We start from the raw sequence: 18914 nt of genomic DNA, 5'->3' as shown, positions 1-18914 counted from the left end.
CTCTAAATCTCACACATTTTTGCTGTCTTTTAGCTCATGATAACCAGTTGAGATTTTATTTACAAAAAAAAATAGATATCTAAAATAAATCCGGCTTCATTTTCTGAGAGAAACATACTCTTGAGATTTTTCAGCTCTGCAGTAGCACAGCTTGTGTGTGGACATTGAAACACACACACAGACTGTACCTGCAGTTTGGGTGAAAGGCTTTTAAGATTTATGAAAAAGAGCCGTATCTAGCCCAGTGCAAATGTAGCGTGTCAAATGAGCAGAACATCCAATTTAACGCTCAACTTATCACTTTCACACTGGAGCACGGGCGCTAATTGATTTGTTAATGATATGCATCTGACCCAGGGTGTCTCCAGGTTGTCTTTGGTGTTTAAACATTTGTAAAATCCTTCCTCAACCCCCTCCTTCCCACATCCCTTTCTCTCACACACACACACACTCACATATGTATCTAGTCTAATAAAACATGCACCCCAGGCCATGCGGCAGCCCCTCTGCAGCCTCTCACAGGTCAGGAGGGGTCACCAGCATGCAAAGTGGAACAATAACAGGCCGAGGCGGGGAGGGAGCGGGAATCCGCCGTAACTCGAGCCTGGTGTGTCCGCACCGGGCAGCAGGGGAGCGGAGGTGGCCTGGTCTCCGTGGCGACCTCATGCGCCATCAATAACACACAGCTCTCACGTCCACACTGAACTCCACTTTATGATGTCCCACTTGGCCAACACACACGTGCGCACACACACACATACTATACACGCACAGGCACACATACGCACATGCACACCCACACACACACACACACACACACCAACACACACACACCTTCACTCAATTGCAGGGCCCAGGGATAGAGTTACCGGGCCCTGCATCACAAATCAGGCCGTCTGCAGGAGAGCGGGGCAGACCCAACATGGCTCAGGCTGTGTTGTTTATTAGCAGCCGCTCTCAGCCGCTCTCAGCCGCTCTCAGTGCGGAGGTGACACCACGTCACCAACAGCAGCCACACTGAGCAGAGGTGGCTCATCAAGTGAGGAGGGAAGGAGGGAGAAGTGGAGCACAAAAGGTAGAGCAGGAGAGGGAGAGAATGAGGAGCAGAGGGGGGAGGAGGTCAGAGGATGGGATGTGTGTCCACCATGACAAGGAAAACAGATCCCTTAATGGGCAGTGAGGCCAGAGAGTGAGAGTGTGTTGAATATCGGAGTCCTTCTCATGTCCCATGTTCTATCTGGCCCTCACACTCCCACTCCCAGGTCCCAGGGGAAGGCGTCAGCATTGGCTGGGAGTCTTATAGTCTGAGGAGCAGACCTCTCTCCTCTCTTCCAGCCGTGACCTTCTGATCTGAAAACACGGCCCTCCGGGTGGAGAGAGAGAGAGAGAGAGAGAGGGAGGGAGGGAAAGAGAGAGGGGGGGGGGGCGTGGGGGTGGGGGTGAGACAGAGAGACACCAAAGAGCTCCGAGAGGAGCCTAAGGTGAGCTGGTGTGGTCATCCTCACCTGCCCTCGTTGACGAGCTCAATGAAAGCCAGGCCAGCGTTCTTCTGGATGGAGTTCTGCCACTCCTGAAAGAGAGACATTCACTCATTAGGCTCATGAGTCCACAAGCATAACAGGGCCCTGACAAGTCACACACTCAAAACTCAACATTTCAGAAAACTACAGACAGTGGGAGAAGGCCTGTACTTCTGGAAGGATTACGGTAGCTCTGCCGTCTGCACCTCTGCTGAAGTGTTAAACTTGCAAGTGTTAGTCCAAACAACCAAGCCACCGCAGTCCGAGCAACAGCTTTCAATGGCCTTTCCTCCCCACACACGCACTAGCAGCTTTCAGCCTGGACATTTCTCACAGTCCAAACACCATTTCAGCACCACAGTCTGAACTGTGAGATAAAAACACGACAGGCGTTCCAGGCTGACCGCAGCAGAGCGCTCTTGGAATCTTCTGGGTAGAAAGGGAAACCACCCTGGGACTGAACACAAGAGGCTAAATTTACAGCTTCCAGCGGACAGTGTTATTGAGACAACTTGTGCAGCCGATGGTTTCATACCTCTAATAATTTACATTTAATCACCTGCCATTTCCCACAGTTGTAAAACGCAGCCGTGGAAACCGTGACGCATGGATTCTCTTATCCAGATATTTAACGCTGGAAAAGGGGGAGAAAACTGAAAGCTAAACAGACAGGGCTTCACTCTGCCTGAACATATACATAAGAATATGCATGCATCATTGACTGACATCCTGTTGAAAGAGAATTATTGAACAGCCCCATGTGCAAATCCAGGTCTGTTTGCACCACTCAGTGAACAAGTGTCATCATTACTCATCATTCCCAAACAGTCCCCCAAGAGTCACAGGTACATCACCTTTCTGAAATACCAGCACAATTCAGCACATCAAACCCAACCTTCACAGCCCGCGTCCATTCTACAAACCCCCACCCCAAAGACACACACTGGTGTTTGTCAGAGTGAGGCAAAACATTGGCCGATGGCGGTTTACAATTGTGCAAATCTGGACACATTTTCTCAGGATGCCATGAGGATCATAAATCATCATCAAAGCCTTTTTTCATGCAATCGCTGTCTGCCATATTACAAGCCTAGACTACAATCAGCAACTTTGCAGTTTATTATTGTGATCAAACACAACTGAACATACTTTAAAATTACAATCAATTCAGAACTTTAGGGGATGATAAGAAATTGATGAGACCGTGAGAAAAGGAAATTAAAATGAATGAGACAAAAATAGCCAGAAAACAGACAAACAATTTAGCATGTGGCTCACTGAGACGAGTACAAGGAAAAACTAAACACACCACAACAAACAGAGCAGCATGGGCAGCCACACAGCTCCACACTCTCAGAATGTGATAAAGTAATCTATAGTAATAGATTTTTTTAGAGATGAAATTTCTAAAAAAATTTCATCTCTAAAAAAAAGAGATGAACACTGGAAAGACAATAAATGAATGACCATTCTTACCGACCAGCTTCTTACTTTGTGGTGAATTACTGACAATATCAGCACTGCATTTTTTATTGAGCCTACACACCATACTACAACATAAATGAATCAACTGAGAGAGAAGGGGAGAGGCATTATTTTTTAATTAAAAGAGCCAATGACCCCAATCAGAGAAGGACTGAGAGTACGACCAGAGGTGGGAGAGGGACAGCTCCTTGACTGGTATTGGATTTATTTTTGCGGGTCTCTGATAGGCTTTATGGCGATCACAGGCAACTCCAACCTTCCCCTGATGAGAGGATACAAGAAGCCATTTGTGACCTTTCAACTTTGCCCTGACCTATCGGAGGTACCGCCACCCTGTCACCTCTGGTCGCTGTCAAGGAAACTGCTCCCCTCTGATCCATTTTTGTCATTTCACACAATGGGTTCTACCTGATCCATGATCACCCTGAATTTATAGACATCACAAAGCAACAATCCCTCAAGATCAATTCTTTTGAAAATGAATCAAGGCTGCAAATCCCCCACAACATTGTACATAGGCTGTTGCACTGATTACCAGGCCAGTAGAAACACATGACTTAAGTATGATGATCGTACAAAGAGAGCAGACTTATGCACACTGGAAGGAGTTTCTCAGTGGCGAACACTGACCATGAGTGAATGAAAGCAATCTGTTCATGGTACAAAGATGTAAAGATTTTACAGGCTGATAAGAGCACAGTAAAAGATAAGCTGGGACAAAAGATCAGGCCCTAGACCGAGCACAGCAGGAGCGGAGAGATCAGGAGAGGCCGCGGAGACAAACAGAGAGCAGCTGCTGAGCAGGCCCTCCCTGGGGGAGCGCGGCAGAGCGGAGGCCTCTAGCTCCAGGGCACACAGCCTGCTGCTGCTGCTGCTGCTGCCGCTGCTGCTGCTGCTCCTGCTCCGTGAGCACTTGGAGAATAATCATGCACCGGGGAATAACATGGAACATCGAAACAATTTTTGAGCAAACTTTCTGCTCTGATGAAATATTGCCCTTTTAAAAACAATAAAGAGGAAACTCTGATTCTGAACTTGTGTGCTTTATTCTTAACCGCTCAGACATGTGAAAATGTCATGGTAACATGTGACAGTCAGGCGTTTTAAATGCGTGTCAGCAGCACATGGGCCAGTGGGCCTCCCTGCGTGCGGTGTCCTGTTGGTAGTGTTTAGTGCTGGCCTGATGAGGCCCGTGGCACCTCCACCTCTACACCAGCACTAATGAGCACTCAGTGGGGGCCAAGGAATTACAGCCACAGCTAAACAAAGCTGAGGAAACACAGAGCCCCCTTCCCTTCCCTTCCCCAGCGCCCCCAGTCTCCAGGCGCCTCTGCTTCTCCTCAGCCACCGCCACATAAACAAGCTCAGCGCTCAGCTCACCTTGCTCGCCTCCATCACTTACAATCACGAGTATTTGTTTGTTTCTTTTCTTGCATGGGCTTGCATGAGGAGTCAGAAACGGTAGTGAAGCGGAGAAGCCATCAATCAGGAAGGGGGCGTGGGCTGAGGCCGTAACGAGACACAGACGCTTTGGGCTGCAGCCGATGCTGCAGCCAGATCTGATGATATAAAAGAGCTACTGTGAGCCTTTGATGGAGGAGCAGCTCTCCGGTCTGACTAGAGGAGGCCTGCACTGGTGGCCTGCACGACGGGTCCCAACATGGCTGCCGTTCGATGACGGGAGGGATGCAGTCGACTGCACAGCCTTTATGATGTGATCTCCGAGAGAGATGAGAGCTGTGGGTGTTTCATTAAGGAATCTCGGAGGATTCCACTGACATATGAGCAGTGGTACAGGTTTTCAAACAAATGACTGCGCTTGATATGTCATTGGCTTTCATCGCATTTAACCAACACATAGCATTTATTAAAAGGCCAGTTAAGAGATTCCAGAAGCACATCCAGCGACATCTCAGATGCTTGGACATGTCTCACTGTCTCCCGACATCAACACTCCTGGCGCTGATTATGCAGAAGAGTTTAAAAAAAAAAAAAAGTGGATTTCTAATTTGTAAAACAGTGTCAGATGAAACATGGCCTCTCTTGTCAACCAACGTAAGGATATGAGAGATGACAGGCTGCTTTGCTTTGCTATGCCACCCCTATCACAATGCCATCTGACAGGACATGCAGACGCTGTAATTACTGATGTGTCTGCCACAACACTCTATAGGCCACATGCATGTTCTCAGATCCTATCTTGTCTGAAGGAAAACATACACTTCCAAAGGACACAGTGGCTTGTGCTTTGGTGAGCCGTTACAACGTGCAAAGGGGTTTTAGCACTTGGGGAACAAACATTTACCCAGCCCATATCCTGTGCAGGATGCAGATCAGATTTTTCAAACAACCCTGTCATTGATCTCTCACACTCTTAAAAGACTGAAACCAGCACAGGGCTCTAACAAGGACCAATAAATTATTACAAAAGATTCTCATTTTCATCCTTTTCTTTTAAAATGATGCATACAGGCATGAACAAATCATTCAGTGGAAGTCAGCATAAGTGGACAGATTTCAGGCTTTGCACAGAATGAAACTATTCTTTAGAGCAGCTACACTATGCACGTGCACAGGGAGACGCAAGTGGACTAAACTGACCAACAAGAGCACACCAGACCCCCAAGTCCAAGAGAAGAAAAAACCCTTTCAGCTGCATTCTGGACAGACACAGAAATCTTGTGTAAATAACACCGATTGGCTGTGCGAGGCAGCGGTAAAACAGTCAGGGAAGGGAATTAAAAGTCACTCAGTTTTAGGAGGTCCCAGGACGACTGGCCCTCTCTTCTCGACAGGAAACGCACCCCTCCGGCTGCATAGCTGGCATCGGCAGGACACCGGCAGAATTAAGGGCCAGTTGGTGTTGGGCTGTTTGGCCTGGGCCTCTGAGGAGCGCCATGTTCAAAGAATGCAGCGTACAAGGGGAGCCCCGAGCCAGACGGGGCTGTGTCCAGACGGAGGTGGCGCGGGACGAGGGGGCCAGGCAGAGCAGAGGTGCAGTGGGAGGGGAAAGACAACACGGCCACTGCACTGCTCTTGAACCTTCTGTGTGTGTTATGCTTCTCAGCAGGACAGAGCTCCAGCTACGAGGGTCGAGGGGGCAAAAGTATTCAGCCTTCGCTTTCCAGCACATTCCTCTACTCTCACCTCTCTCTCTCTCTCGCTCTCCACATTTTTGCTGATCTTTTTTTTCCTGTGCTCCTCTGACTTAATACGCATGCAAGGCTCTGAAGATTTTAACAGTTTAGAGCTGGACATCATAAGAAGACATAATTGTGAAACCTTTCACAAAGTCATCACTGAAGGAAGCTGTGAGGGAAACACACTTCATATGATGACTTGTCCCAGTTGACTCATCATAGTGGTTCCATTAAAAGCAGGTTTTTTGACTCTTGAGAGAACGTTCTCCTCTTCCTCGTCCAAAGCAGCCATGTCACAGGGCCACAGAGATCCAGTGAAAGCTGATCCAGAGCAGTCAAGCCTCCCGCCAGCCAGCCATCGAGCCATTGCTGTGTAGTGAGTCCAAGATGGAGTAACCTGGACACTGGCTGCCCTTGTGCCGCTGCGGGATGATCTCAGGTCAGAGTATCGATCCCAAAGCTGCCGTGCCCACAGGGAGGGTTAAACTCCTCTGCACCCACCACTCTCTATTTCTAGCCCTTAGGGCAAGGGTCAAAGGTCAAGAAAAGCCAAGTGCTGGGGGACTCAATGGCGCTACCTATCGACTCTGTGTGACATGCCCATCTGTTTAACAGCTTAACTCTGGCTCTCCCTACTTATGTACACTATCCACGACAACATTAAGAAAATACAACCAATATGCTAAATGGCCAAAAGTTCCCACTGGTCTGACAACCTAATGGACCATGACATGTTTAGTTTAAGAATCTCAGAAGTAAATTTAATTATTTGTAATTTAACTGTCCATTTCAATGCCCAATGAAGCATTGTATTTTTTTTACTACATAATGAAAAGAGCTTTTCACACATGTTAGATAAGAATAATTTAGTATAATGTATTCTCTTCCACACATGTATGCCTACTCTTCCACACATCAAAACACAAAGAACATTTACATTGCAGACAAACACACGCACACACACACCCCAATTTTCTCATCTCAATACAATTACACCACCCTCTACGACAACTTCCCTCTTTTCTGCCTCTCTCTTTGCTCTCTCCATCTGCAAGGGTTATAAACAGCAGAAAGTAACAGATGACCTGACAGCGGGCCCAGACAATAAGCGGTGATCTACGGAAGCCAGCCACGGCCCCCTCGCTCACATTTATCTGACGGTGTCTGGCCAATAGCCTCTATGTCACAGCGCAGCGCACCAAACATGATTTCTCTGCCTTCCTTATGGATGCTGTTGACTGGAGGCCGGCCTCATCTATTCATCTGCGTTGGGCTGAGATGCTCTGTAGGTGTGCGGCATCAGGGCGGGGCCAGGAGCTGCTGTAAATCTAAACCCTCCTGGCCAGAGAGGGCCTGTCAGGCCACATTACGCAACCCAGATAACAAGCCTTTTTAAGAGCCCCGTCCAGCCTGAGTGGCAGCGCCAGGACTTGCAAGAAAGACACTCATGTAATATGCAAGGCCATTTTGAAAGGCCCATCACTTGCAATTACCTGGAGTGAGTGAATGTTTTGATAGCTATGATTCAGTCAAACCACCCCCCCCCCCCCCCCCCCCCACACACGTCCCTGCTTGCTGTGTTTCAACATGAAGGCTCTCTTCTTCCCATGACTAAAAAGGTTCTGGCACAGACATTTTTGGCCAGAATACACGCTGATGAACCAAAGTTACAAAATGAGCATATTGCTTGAGTGACAGAATTCTGCTCTATACAACAGATTGATACATCTGAGCCATGTGGAGATGCACCTCCAAGCATGTCCAGCTACACATGTTCCACAGTAGTAGCACCTACCTCCAGAACCTCCAAGATAAGCCAGTAGCATTTCAATGGACCTTCCTATGTTAAACAAAAGGTTGGCTATGCCCATATGAATAGCACATGGCAAGCCTTAGAGCAACTGACTGCCGTCATATTTAAATTCAATATACTGTATGCACTAGACATTGGATCAATAGGACTGCACAGAATGAAGCAGTCTGCAGTTAATGTTCAAAGTGCATTATGTGCAAAGAAAATGATCCTTTAATTGTGGTTGAATGAGGCTGCTTGAACAGAAGACGCCATCAAACAGTGCTTTAGCAGCCCTGCTCTCAATGGCAGCCTGAGAGGAGCGGCGTGCACCTCGCTTTCCTCAGCAGTGATTAAAAACTCCTCAGTGACCACGACCCCTGAACCCTGACCCTAGCCCTACTCCATCTCGTCACAGGGGAAATTAATTGAAGAATTCTTAGAGATGCTATCGGGCCCATTTGCTCCGACCCCATCCTGAATGAGATGGTAAAAATCAATCAGGTCCATCTCCTTAGTTAAGAGTACATCCACAAGATGGCCGACTGTTCTTTTCCAATCACACTGTTTCTTTTTTTTTTGCTCAGTGTGTGGGAGTAGCTGCATAAAACGGAGCTTGAAATCTGTCCCTTTACTCTTGGGGAAATGGGAGATATTAATAATTTCTTCAAAAGAGCCAGAAGGAGCCAATAAACACACAAAATTGGAGAGCATATTCTAAAGAAAATAATTACGGCTATGCGACAGTCTGTGTGCAATTTAGACTGGAGCAAACAGAGAAGCTCATTTAGGAGCAACGGTCCCCCAGCCCCTCCTCACTCGTCCAGCCCACTCCCCCTGCAGTGGACGCTGGAGTTTGGGCGCTTCCCCCACTACAACACAGCATTTGCATGGGCTGGGAGAATTTGGAGAGGATGATTTATTGAAGCAATCAGCACCAAGCTTGCTGCTGCATCACTGGGCCAGCATTCAGCTTGGGGCTCTCCCTCAACCCCACTTTTGCAGACCACTGTGTGTGTGTGTGTGTGTGTGTGTGTGTGTGTGTGTGTGTGTGTGTGTGTGTGTGTGAAGGGGAAAGAGAGGCAGAGAGTGCAGGAGAGAGAGAGAGGGAGAGCTTGAGTGTGTGGTGGTGCACAGAGATCCCACCTTTGATTAGATTAGCATTAAACAACAGCATGACAGATATGACAAATAGGGGCATTAGAGCGTGTCATTTATTCTGCTGTGGGCTGCTGGGGTTCAGTGCTCTCTCCCCGGGCCCCACTTCCCCAAATGTATGCGGCCACTGACACCCGACTGATGGGTAATCTCTCTCTATATTACCGCTCGAGAGGAAGTCAACTGCATAATGCAGCAGCAAGGGGAGGGAGAGGAGGCCAGAGATGCAGTCTTTTTTTGGTTGTTGGTGTGTGTGTGTGTGTGTGTGTGTGTGTGTGTGTGTGTGTGTGTGTGTGTGTGTGTGTGTGTGTGTGTTTTCTAAATGAGTGATGAGGGTATGGGAGATGACATTCATCTGATGTGTTTTAGGTACATTTAATTGCTTGTGAAGCTGACATAAAATATATGCATCTATATCATTGGGTTTACTGTGTGGCTTTCAGGATGTGAGCTTGTATATGCGTGTGTGAATTGAGTGTTTGTACTCTGAGTGTGTGTGTGTGTGTGTTGGGGGGGGGGGGGGGGGGGGGGGTTCTATCCATAATAATGGATAGAACCCTTTTATTTGTCATCGCTGCACAATGCTGTGCATGTGGACAAGGGTCTGGAGGGGCTTGTTAGGAAGGACCATTAGCCTTGGTCTACCAAATCGACTGCAGTGTCTCAGTTATTGTGTTCACCCGATATGAATTCACCATTTGTATTCCTGGACCCTCAATCAGCCGAGCCCATATAAACTTGGCATTCTTGGCCAACACAAAACAACCAGCGAGGGCAATCGATACGTGGACACATCAATTCAGCATTATCCTGTAAGCACAGGGAGGTCAGGGAGTGGAGAGCATGGCCAGAGGTGTATGGCCAGGTCACGGCCCCTGACCCTTACTGCCCCGTCAGGGCCATTAAAACCACTCCACACACCACGACTCCGGAAGTTTGTGTGCTAATGCGGAGAGGTGTGCAGATACAGCGCAGGGTGTTGGCCACAGATAAGAGATGCGATGGCTAGAGGAGATGCACTGCTCCTGTTTGATATGGACACAGATAAGAGATGCGATGGCTAGAGGAGATGTACTGCTCCTGTTTGATATGGACACAGATAAGAGATGCGATGGCTAGAGGAGATGTACTGCTCCTGTTTGATATGGACTTACCTGTGAACACAGCAGCATCACCAGCTCCACAACAGAGCTGCTGGACTTCATACACACCAGACCTGCAGGAGGAGGCAGACACAGTGCACTTAGCAACCTCTCGGAACATATTGCACTCCAACATTATGTCTATATTACACACTGAAAAGCAAATACACTATAGTGGCAAATGTCCATTTCGCGTCCAGATACGGTATGCATGTGTCCACAACTGCACACATACCGAGTACAACCAAAATCAGCGACATATTGCCTGGGCCCAAAAGTATTGATGTGTCTAATGAGTGAACATGATGTTACTGTAAACTAATACATATTTGGACCTTGTATTACAGGGGGGAAATGTGGCAAGCATATGTCCTATTGATCCACACTATCTGCCACAGAGAAGCTGACGCTCATTACACATGCAGAGAAAAGGAGCGACAGAGGGAGAGAGAGGGGGGAGAGGAAAAGAGAGAGGGAGGAGGGGGAGAGGAAAAGAGAGAGGGAGGGGGGCATGGCACTTTGACCTTCCTCTTCTGTGATACTCTCTGGCCACAGGCTCCCTACACCTATCAATCAACTTTCCATTCTGTATGCTGGCAGCACATATCCCAAACACTCTTATTAGGCACGGGACCTCTGACCCACGGCTCCATAAAGCCACTGTGCTGTTATAATCAGTTAGTTAAAGGATACTTCAGCTGCTTTTTATGGCTTAAATCTGATTACGGAGCAGGCGATGTGGAATATTTACTGGCACTCGGCTCCTCACCACAAGGTGTTAATGGGGAGGGAGGGAGAGAGTGTTTGAGTGTGTGTGAGCACAAATGGTAAAGGGCCCATAAATCTGTGATATCAATCTGTGTTGTGTGTGTGTGTGTGTGTGTGTGTGTGTGTGTGTGTGTGTGTGTGTGTGTGTGTGTGTGTGTGTGTGTTGCATTCAGCTGAAATGTAAATATTGCATTCAGTGTTGTCACTTTGTGGTATGTGTCATTCTGCTGTGGACACTCCTGTGTAGAAACACATTGCTCTCTCTAGGGAAGTCCTGCCCAGTGCGGAGGCTGGCAGCGGGAGCTGGACTCACTTGTGCCCTCTATGAGCAGCTCCTGCCCATGGCTGCCCAGCAGCGTGCGGGACAGGAACGGAGCAAAGTCCACAAAGATCTCCCGCAGCAAGGGTGCAGCCTTCTCCAGCGCGTGCTCCAGCCTCTCAGATATACTGCAGGAGAGAAGAAGGAAGAGGAAGAGGACGAACACATGAGACTGTATTAAACATACACACCATACAGCTGACGCTAATAATGAATGCAACTACTATTCATAGCACCATTAGTATCATTAAGAATGAAGAATCAGAATGAGAAGTAGCTCGGCTAGGTTATGGGGAGGAGGACACAAAGGGAGGAGCTGTGCTCCGTTGGTCCTGGACCATGGCCCCTCTCTCCCTCGGCTAGATGGATCACCTCATGCTGGGGGTGGTGTGCTGGCTGGCTGGGGACAGCGCAGGGACAGATGGCAGGTTGGCGCTTCCAGGATCAGCTACTGTTGGAAACCAGAGAGCTCATTACTACAACACACACACAGACACACATAGGAGTGTGTGTGTACACACACACACAGTAGATGAACAGACATGTTCATGGATACGCACACTGGCAATACACACCACACTACAAAAAAAAGAAACAGGACCTTCTGCTGCATGAGTGAAACCAAGTTGACAACCAAGTGACAAATAACAAGTGTTTTCACATGAAAACCTTGGTGTATACAGTACATAAATTATATTTCTAAACAAACACATACAACAAAAACTGCTCACACAATTACCCAAAATAATATGTCATGGCAAGGAAAACGAAATATCAGGAATATGTCTTATTCCTGATGCCTATTCTAACTATTCTAAAACCTTTTTGCACTGAAAGCAACATCACATAACATTGTATTCTTTATAATTATCCTCATTTCATTAAAAATATAATCAACATATACAAAATAAAATTAAAATAAAATAAAAAAAAACTCACTAATCTCTATCTCAGTTTTATCAGTCTTAGATTTGCTTAGAGTGTATCCATGTAACTAATTAAAGGCTGAGGTGGATTGAAATGGAACCAACAGGTTCTGTTCAACATCCGTTCAATATATCTTGTGGAGTATGGATTGACACGCATGTATGCGTGTGTGTGTGTGTGTGTGTGTGTATCCTCTCAAAGACTCTGTGGCCCTACAGAGTGGCAAGGTCCAGATAAGTGTGTGGAATGCGTGGGGAATGTGCTGGAGAGTGTGTGGCCGTGTGGACGGCTTCTCTCCAAGCTGCTGCATGTTTGCCCGAGGACAGAGGTCCATCAGCAGGGGCAGCAGCCACTTCACCAACCCAACACCGAATTAACTTATCTCCACTGCCTCCGACTGTGGGGCCTGCCCTGGTCCCACACACACACACACACACACACACACACACACACACACGCATGCACGCGCACACACATACGCACACACACACAATCAGACAAACTGAAGCACACACAACAGAGTAAGCTGCATGGTCAATAAGGACTCTCTGTCATACTCATTCTTCTTTTGACTGCTCAAGAGCACATTTTGAGTCATGCCTTATTCTTGTCCTTATGCTTATAATGTTGTAGCACTGTTCTACATGTCTGGGTGCACTGTTCTACATGTCTGGGTGCACTATTCTACATGTACAGTATTTTCACTCATGTTTCAAGAGGGCGAAACAGCCTCGAGGAACAAATTACAAGTGCACCATGGTGTGATGCTGTGAATAGCCCACCTGTGGCAGACTCCGCTGAAGTGCTCTGGGTAGCGTCACTGCTGGACACCACGGCCACGTTGTTGACCGGAGTCCCACCTGCTGCAGAGGCTGCTGGGTTGGCCACAGCGGACGAGACGCTGGCTGGAGATGGAGCTCCTCCCGCCTTCTTGGGCCCCACTACAACACTCCTAGAACCCACAGAGAAGGACAACCACATGAATACTCCACCACCAAAGAGTGTACACTGCAGCTCACGCTCACATGTATACCACATAAATACTCATTTACAAATAATCTGCTCTTCTACTTTTCCAACCCTCCCATTCCAACCTCCTGCCACCGGCTCCTATTCTGTATGAAACGTGCCTCGGCCATGTTGTTGGTGGGACCCGCTGCAGGAGCATTAATGCGGGGGACGTAATTAGGGACCTGTTTTCCCTGACACAGAGTATCCAATAATGACTGCATCCATCTTCACTGCAATCAATGGGCTCCTTGCAACTCTCAATCAGCTGGCCCAACAAAGTGATTCATTATCAGAGCATTACCAGATGATGTGGCCCTCAGTCATTAAACAACAATTCAGCTCCATGCCACCACACAGAGCTCCACAGCTGACAGTAGGTCCAGATATGCCTTTTTTTTAGCCCGCTGGCGTATTTCTTATAAACACAAATGAAAGGATACCATAGTAACCAAGACACATGAGACACTGCAGTTCCTACAGTGAGAAGTCACCTTAGTCTGGGCTGAGAGGACAACAGTAGCATATAAAGCTGTGTCTCCTAGGGCATGTTAACATGGGGGGAGTTGAAAGCCAAATCCCCTCAGACACTGAGGAACAGCTATCTGGAGTCAAGGCTTTGACAGTTTGCAGGATATTTCAAAGAGTCAGGCCGAGCCCTTTATCATCACTGATGACAGGCTATCTTTGTGTAATCATAACCTCAGTCTTTAACAGGGTCAAACAAGCTCCACGTCCTAGCAGTCACACAGGAACATGTAGTTTCATTTCACCAGGGTAAGTGTGGGATAGTTTGGGAAAGAGGAGGTGTTCAGGTTCTCATTTGAATAGCAGGACTGACTGACTGTTTAAAAAGCAGAAAAAAACTCAAATAACTTCAAACTATCTTCAATAACTTCAGATAACTACATACCCTCAAGCGAGTTTAGTCTCACACAAAATATCCAAACAACATATCCATTACTAATGGCTAAACTCCTTAATAACATAAGATTACATACTGTAATACATTACATAATACAACAGGAGGTATTTTAAGGAATGGAAATAATCTGCTTTTGGTGTACCACAGTATTTTGAGGTAAATTGTGAGATCAATTATTAACAAAAAATCACATCACATCAAGCCTTCCTGGCATCCTGCTGTGCTGTGAGAGGCACCTGTTCCATGGCTAGAACGCTAATTAGCCTCAGCTTTCTGCTCCTCTTCGAGAGCTCCTCTGTAATTAAGGCATAACGTCTCAGCCATAAAGTAACTGCAGCATGCCAACATTAAAAAGACCACTACCTCTGCCTCATTACACCTGACCATTTGTATCTGGCCATGTGCTGGACACAATAACAACACAGCTTGGCCAAGGGCAAAATACGTATTCACTCAGGTCATCTAAGAGTCATGAAGAAATCCTGTACATTAATTTTTTAGCATAATACATAAGCTATTGTGCCTGTCATTTCCCCCCAAAAAACTAATTTTAAATAAACCATCAAAAATAAATGTTTTTGGAGTGTGTGACTATTTTTTTTTTTTATGAGTTTCCAAAAAATATACTAAAGATATACAGCAACAAAAATGTCATCAGACATAAAAGATCTCCCTCGGTCCTGGTGCCTGTTTGAGGGGAAACCCAGTGAAGGCGCTGAGGAGCAGGGGTTTCTGTTTGGGTCCATCTGCTCATGGGCTTGTGCAGTTAATAATTTAGTGCTCTATTATCCCCTCTGAGCGGACATGGACACAGACACACACACACACACACACACACACACACACACGTACGCACACGCCTACACGTCTACGTTCCTGTTCTGTGCTATCACCATTGAGGAAGCATACAGAGATTAGACAGCAGAGAGCGGTGGGACTAAGATTTTGGCTCAATCAATTATTTAGGGGTTTTAACCACCAATGCATGCAAACCCAATCAAACAAGTGTGTTTCCTGTTCCAATGTAAGTGGGTCTGTTTATTGTCTGGGTGTATGTTTGTATAATCTACATCTGGAAATGCAGGTGTGTGTGTGTGTGTGTGTGTGTGTGTGTGTGTGTGTGTGTGTGTGTGTGTCTACATCTGGAAATGCAAGTGTCACCTTTACCGTTGATGTGCATATTATGGATTGATACATTGCTGCTGTAAGGGACTATTTTAAAGCATTATTTCTTTCCTGTCGTGTATACTACTTGTCAATCCAAATAAAGAATTAAAAAGTGTGTGTGTGTGTGTGTGTGTGTGCGTGTGTGCGTGCGTGCGTGCGTGCGTGCATCACATCTTTGCTGTTGCCAACCCTAGCCTAAGTGACTCCTGCACTGGTGTGTGGAGGCAGAGGCTGGTGAGCCGGCGGTTAGAGGTGGTAAAGTGCATTATTCATGTGAGGGTTTGTCTGGGCGGGAGCATGGCGTCTGTGAAGTTCTTTGATCTCTCCTCTCATCTCCCCAGAGTAATCCTCTGGGCCTGACAAGCCTCCTCTGCTACCAAAATAGCCTTCCGGTGGGGACCAGTGGCTGTTAATTCCTGGATATCGATTACAAAAAAAAACCTCAACAATTAGGACTATCAGTGTAAATGCACTGTTCTGTGCAATTCTTCTTTCTGAGTTCAGAGACTACAATGGAGACTCAAGACAACAACAAAAATATTTTTAAGGACTATTTCTTCAAAGCTATTACTGTATGTTTTATTGGCCAGTCAGAGGGAAAAAAGAGCTCCTAACACCAGTTAACATTTACGCATTAAAAAAGATGATTTTTTTTGTCTCTCTTCGGCTCAGCAGGATGGTGGTTTCTCCTCACGGTTAACTAAATTGTAGTCATATCCAAACCAATTTCACAGATTGGATAAACATATCTGTTCTTAATTCATATCCATATTCATTTCACCTTGAAAGGAAAACAATGTGTGGCTTTAAATACAAAGTGGAGCAACACGGCATAGCACCGTTGTGACAATGTTTACTGAAGCTCTGCTTTGCATCGGCAAATATTTGCAGACATTCACGTCTAAACAGGAGTGGATCAGAAAGACTTATGGGGAAAGTGGGGAGCTGGTGCTGGTAGTAAATAAATCAGGGGGCTACTTCACCCCTGACCTGGTCCAGCCTTTATCTGCGAGATCCCGCTTTCCCCACACATCACGCCCATAAATCCAACAGCAGACACGAAGGATTCCCATGTTCGGCGTCAGGGTAGAATGTCAATTTGACCACGCTCTCTGTTCCATGCAGAACTGAGAGACCAGCTGAGAACTAGCAGATGGGAGTCTGATGGACAATTATGAGGCATTTGGTGTGATGTGCAAAATGACAGCCTTGACATAACAGACAGTGTTTTGGGTCGGGCATTTTAGAACGGTTTAAGTATTTGAGAATGTGTAAGAGCTGCATCAAGGAACTGAGTGATGGAGTGCAAGACAAACAGAAAACACACAAAGACAGACAGACACCAGAGGACAACACAGCAGACCAAGAGCCATCAAGATAACTAGGCACCTCCACACTGGGGCCTGGTGGATCCCCAGTGGTGATAAGGGGGTCTGCGCGAGCCTCACCACCCCATCCAAGAGGCCTAGCTCTGGGGTTAGCGTGGGGCTCGGGCCTGGGCAGCCTCCCGTCCCCCCCCCCGCGCGCCGAGCTGTGAACCTATCCTCTCCAGCAGTGCGGCAGGAGCCAGGGTAATCCCCACCAGATACCAGCAGCGCTCTGATGCCTGACAAAGCATTCCTCAGATAAAACACACATCACAGAGCAGCCTCGCCGATTCCCAGAGAGCCTGCGCCTGCGGAGAGGCGGAGGACGAGGGAGGACGAGGGACCCAGAGGAGGAGGGGGCAGTGGAGGCTGCGCGGCTAAGCTGGTGTAAAGCCCCTTCACCTGACATGGGAGCATTTGACTAGGTGTTTGTGCAGGAAAAGAGGCTCGGCTGCTTAGTGCTCTCCGCCATCCTCCGTCTTTCTCAGGCTCTCTCCGTCCACCCTCCTCCCACTTGCTTTGTGTCTGCCCGAGTCAGAGACAAAGCCTCAAATGCAAACCAGACACCGGGCCGATCCTACAGGCAGTAATGTTGTCTTGCAGAGAGGTCCTGTTTCCCAGCCTGTCTCCCCCTCTCCCCGAGAGGGGCTAATTTAGTGGAGCTGCTCCATGCGTCTGCAGGCCCTTTCAAACGTCTGGGCAGCCAAAGCCCCACATCCAGGCCTGCAGATAAAAACTCTCAACTGGAGATATCAGGGATCAGCTGAGTACAGTTGGCTTCGTGCAGGCAGACTCAGTTCAGACGTATTTTGTGTGTCTCTCTCTCTCTCTCTCTCTCTCGCTCACACACACACACACACAAACACACACACACACACACACACACACACACACACTGAAGTATTCTCTCCCCGTCTGTCTCTCCCCCACCCCCACCCCCCCCTCCCCTCCACAGCCCAACTCCACTCGTTGCTTGTGCGTGTCTGATGCTTGCGCTGTCTTGATGGCTTCTCCTGCAGTCGGGTCTTTGTAGCGCTGATAGCTTGTTTGTGTGGCGAGCAGCAGGAATAGATGCCAAAGGAATAGAGATCCAGAGAGGATGCAGATGAAAAGAGAGCAGCTTCAAAAAGCACCCCTGACAGGAGGCCCTTCCTGACGCTCAAAAACCTAAACGCTTTTCATGTGTACGACTTCAAAACAGCTCTTCGAGTGCTCTTCAGCAGGTAACTGACTTGAAGCTGTGAACCTGAGTGTGTGAGTTCACACAGACGAGGCCTGATACTGAGTGCACACAGACGAGGCCTGATACTGAGTGCACACAGACGAGGCCTGATACTGAGTGTGTGAGTGCACACAGATGTGATCCTGATTGTGTGAGTGCACACAGAGGAGGCCTGATCCTGCATCTGAAACACTGATAGAGAGGAACCCCTCTCACAATCTCCCCCTCTGTATTTACCTAAATACAATCTCAAATGGACAGATCAGAGGTCCACTCTGCACACAATACACACAATAACCACAGATAATCCTATTTAACCACCGTTGAAATACAATGACACAAGTAAAAACAAGTGAAAGAGAATCCATCTAATGTCATATCTGCTTTCTTTATCTTTGTGCTGACCAACCTGTCGAAGGATTGGAACTGGAGAGACTTGTCACGGCTGCCGTCTCCTCCCACAGCTCCCAAGAAGGTGGGGGGCAGTAGGCTGGGGTCCACCATGACATCATCAGTAGGCCCGCTGACCAGGCTGCGCAGGATGTCCTTCACATTCTTGCTTTTGGACTCGCGCTCACTGGCACCCTCCTGACCTTTCCTGACCTCAAGGGACAGCGTGGACAGTGCCTCTGAGACGGCGTCGGGCCCCTGCGAGCTGCTGGCCACACTCTCGCTGGGAGTCGAGGAGGTCTGCTCGTCCCCTATACCAGAGTCTCGGCGGCGGAGAGACACACCGCCCTCCAGCTCCACACCAGAAGAGAGGCTCTCTGGACACACAGATGGGCAGCATGAGTACTATGCGCTTACAGACAGCTACAGAACATCTGCTCATGCTAATCATTCTACACTGATGTTATTTAATGGAATACCATAATTTAAAATGCTCTCTCTAGACAAGCGTTAACTGTATGTGTCTAAGCTCCACTACATGTGTTATTCATCGTGGGGGCGTCCTGTGGCGGCGTCCAGTTGTG

The 18914-nt window shown here is 47.7% G+C and overlaps 1 protein-coding gene across 8 annotated transcripts in view; it reads right to left on the bottom strand.

Annotated features, from left to right (window-relative positions):
• Positions 1-18914, bottom strand: part of lrba (LPS responsive beige-like anchor protein) — a 197891-nt gene that overhangs the window by 121793 nt on the left and 57184 nt on the right. For 7 of the 8 annotated variants that reach the window (XM_042065961.1, XM_042066185.1, XM_042066494.1 and 4 more), the window contains 6 exons: positions 18350-18707; positions 13034-13203; positions 11697-11775; positions 11319-11452; positions 10250-10311; positions 1506-1570 (listed from right to left, as the gene is read on the bottom strand). In XM_042065961.1, the coding sequence (XP_041921895.1) occupies positions 1506-1570; positions 10250-10311; positions 11319-11452; positions 11697-11775; positions 13034-13203; positions 18350-18707 (868 nt within the window). The remainder of the gene's footprint in view (positions 1-1505; positions 1571-10249; positions 10312-11318; positions 11453-11696; positions 11776-13033; positions 13204-18349; positions 18708-18914) is intronic. The other variant, XM_042066115.1, reaches the window with a different exon arrangement.

The sequence above is a fragment of the Alosa sapidissima genome, chromosome 1 (genome assembly GCF_018492685.1).
Source record: "Alosa sapidissima isolate fAloSap1 chromosome 1, fAloSap1.pri, whole genome shotgun sequence".
Taxonomy (NCBI): domain Eukaryota; kingdom Metazoa; phylum Chordata; class Actinopteri; order Clupeiformes; family Clupeidae; genus Alosa; species Alosa sapidissima.
Note: the sequence above shows the minus strand (reverse complement) of the source record. Positions and strands in the feature narration are given on the sequence as shown.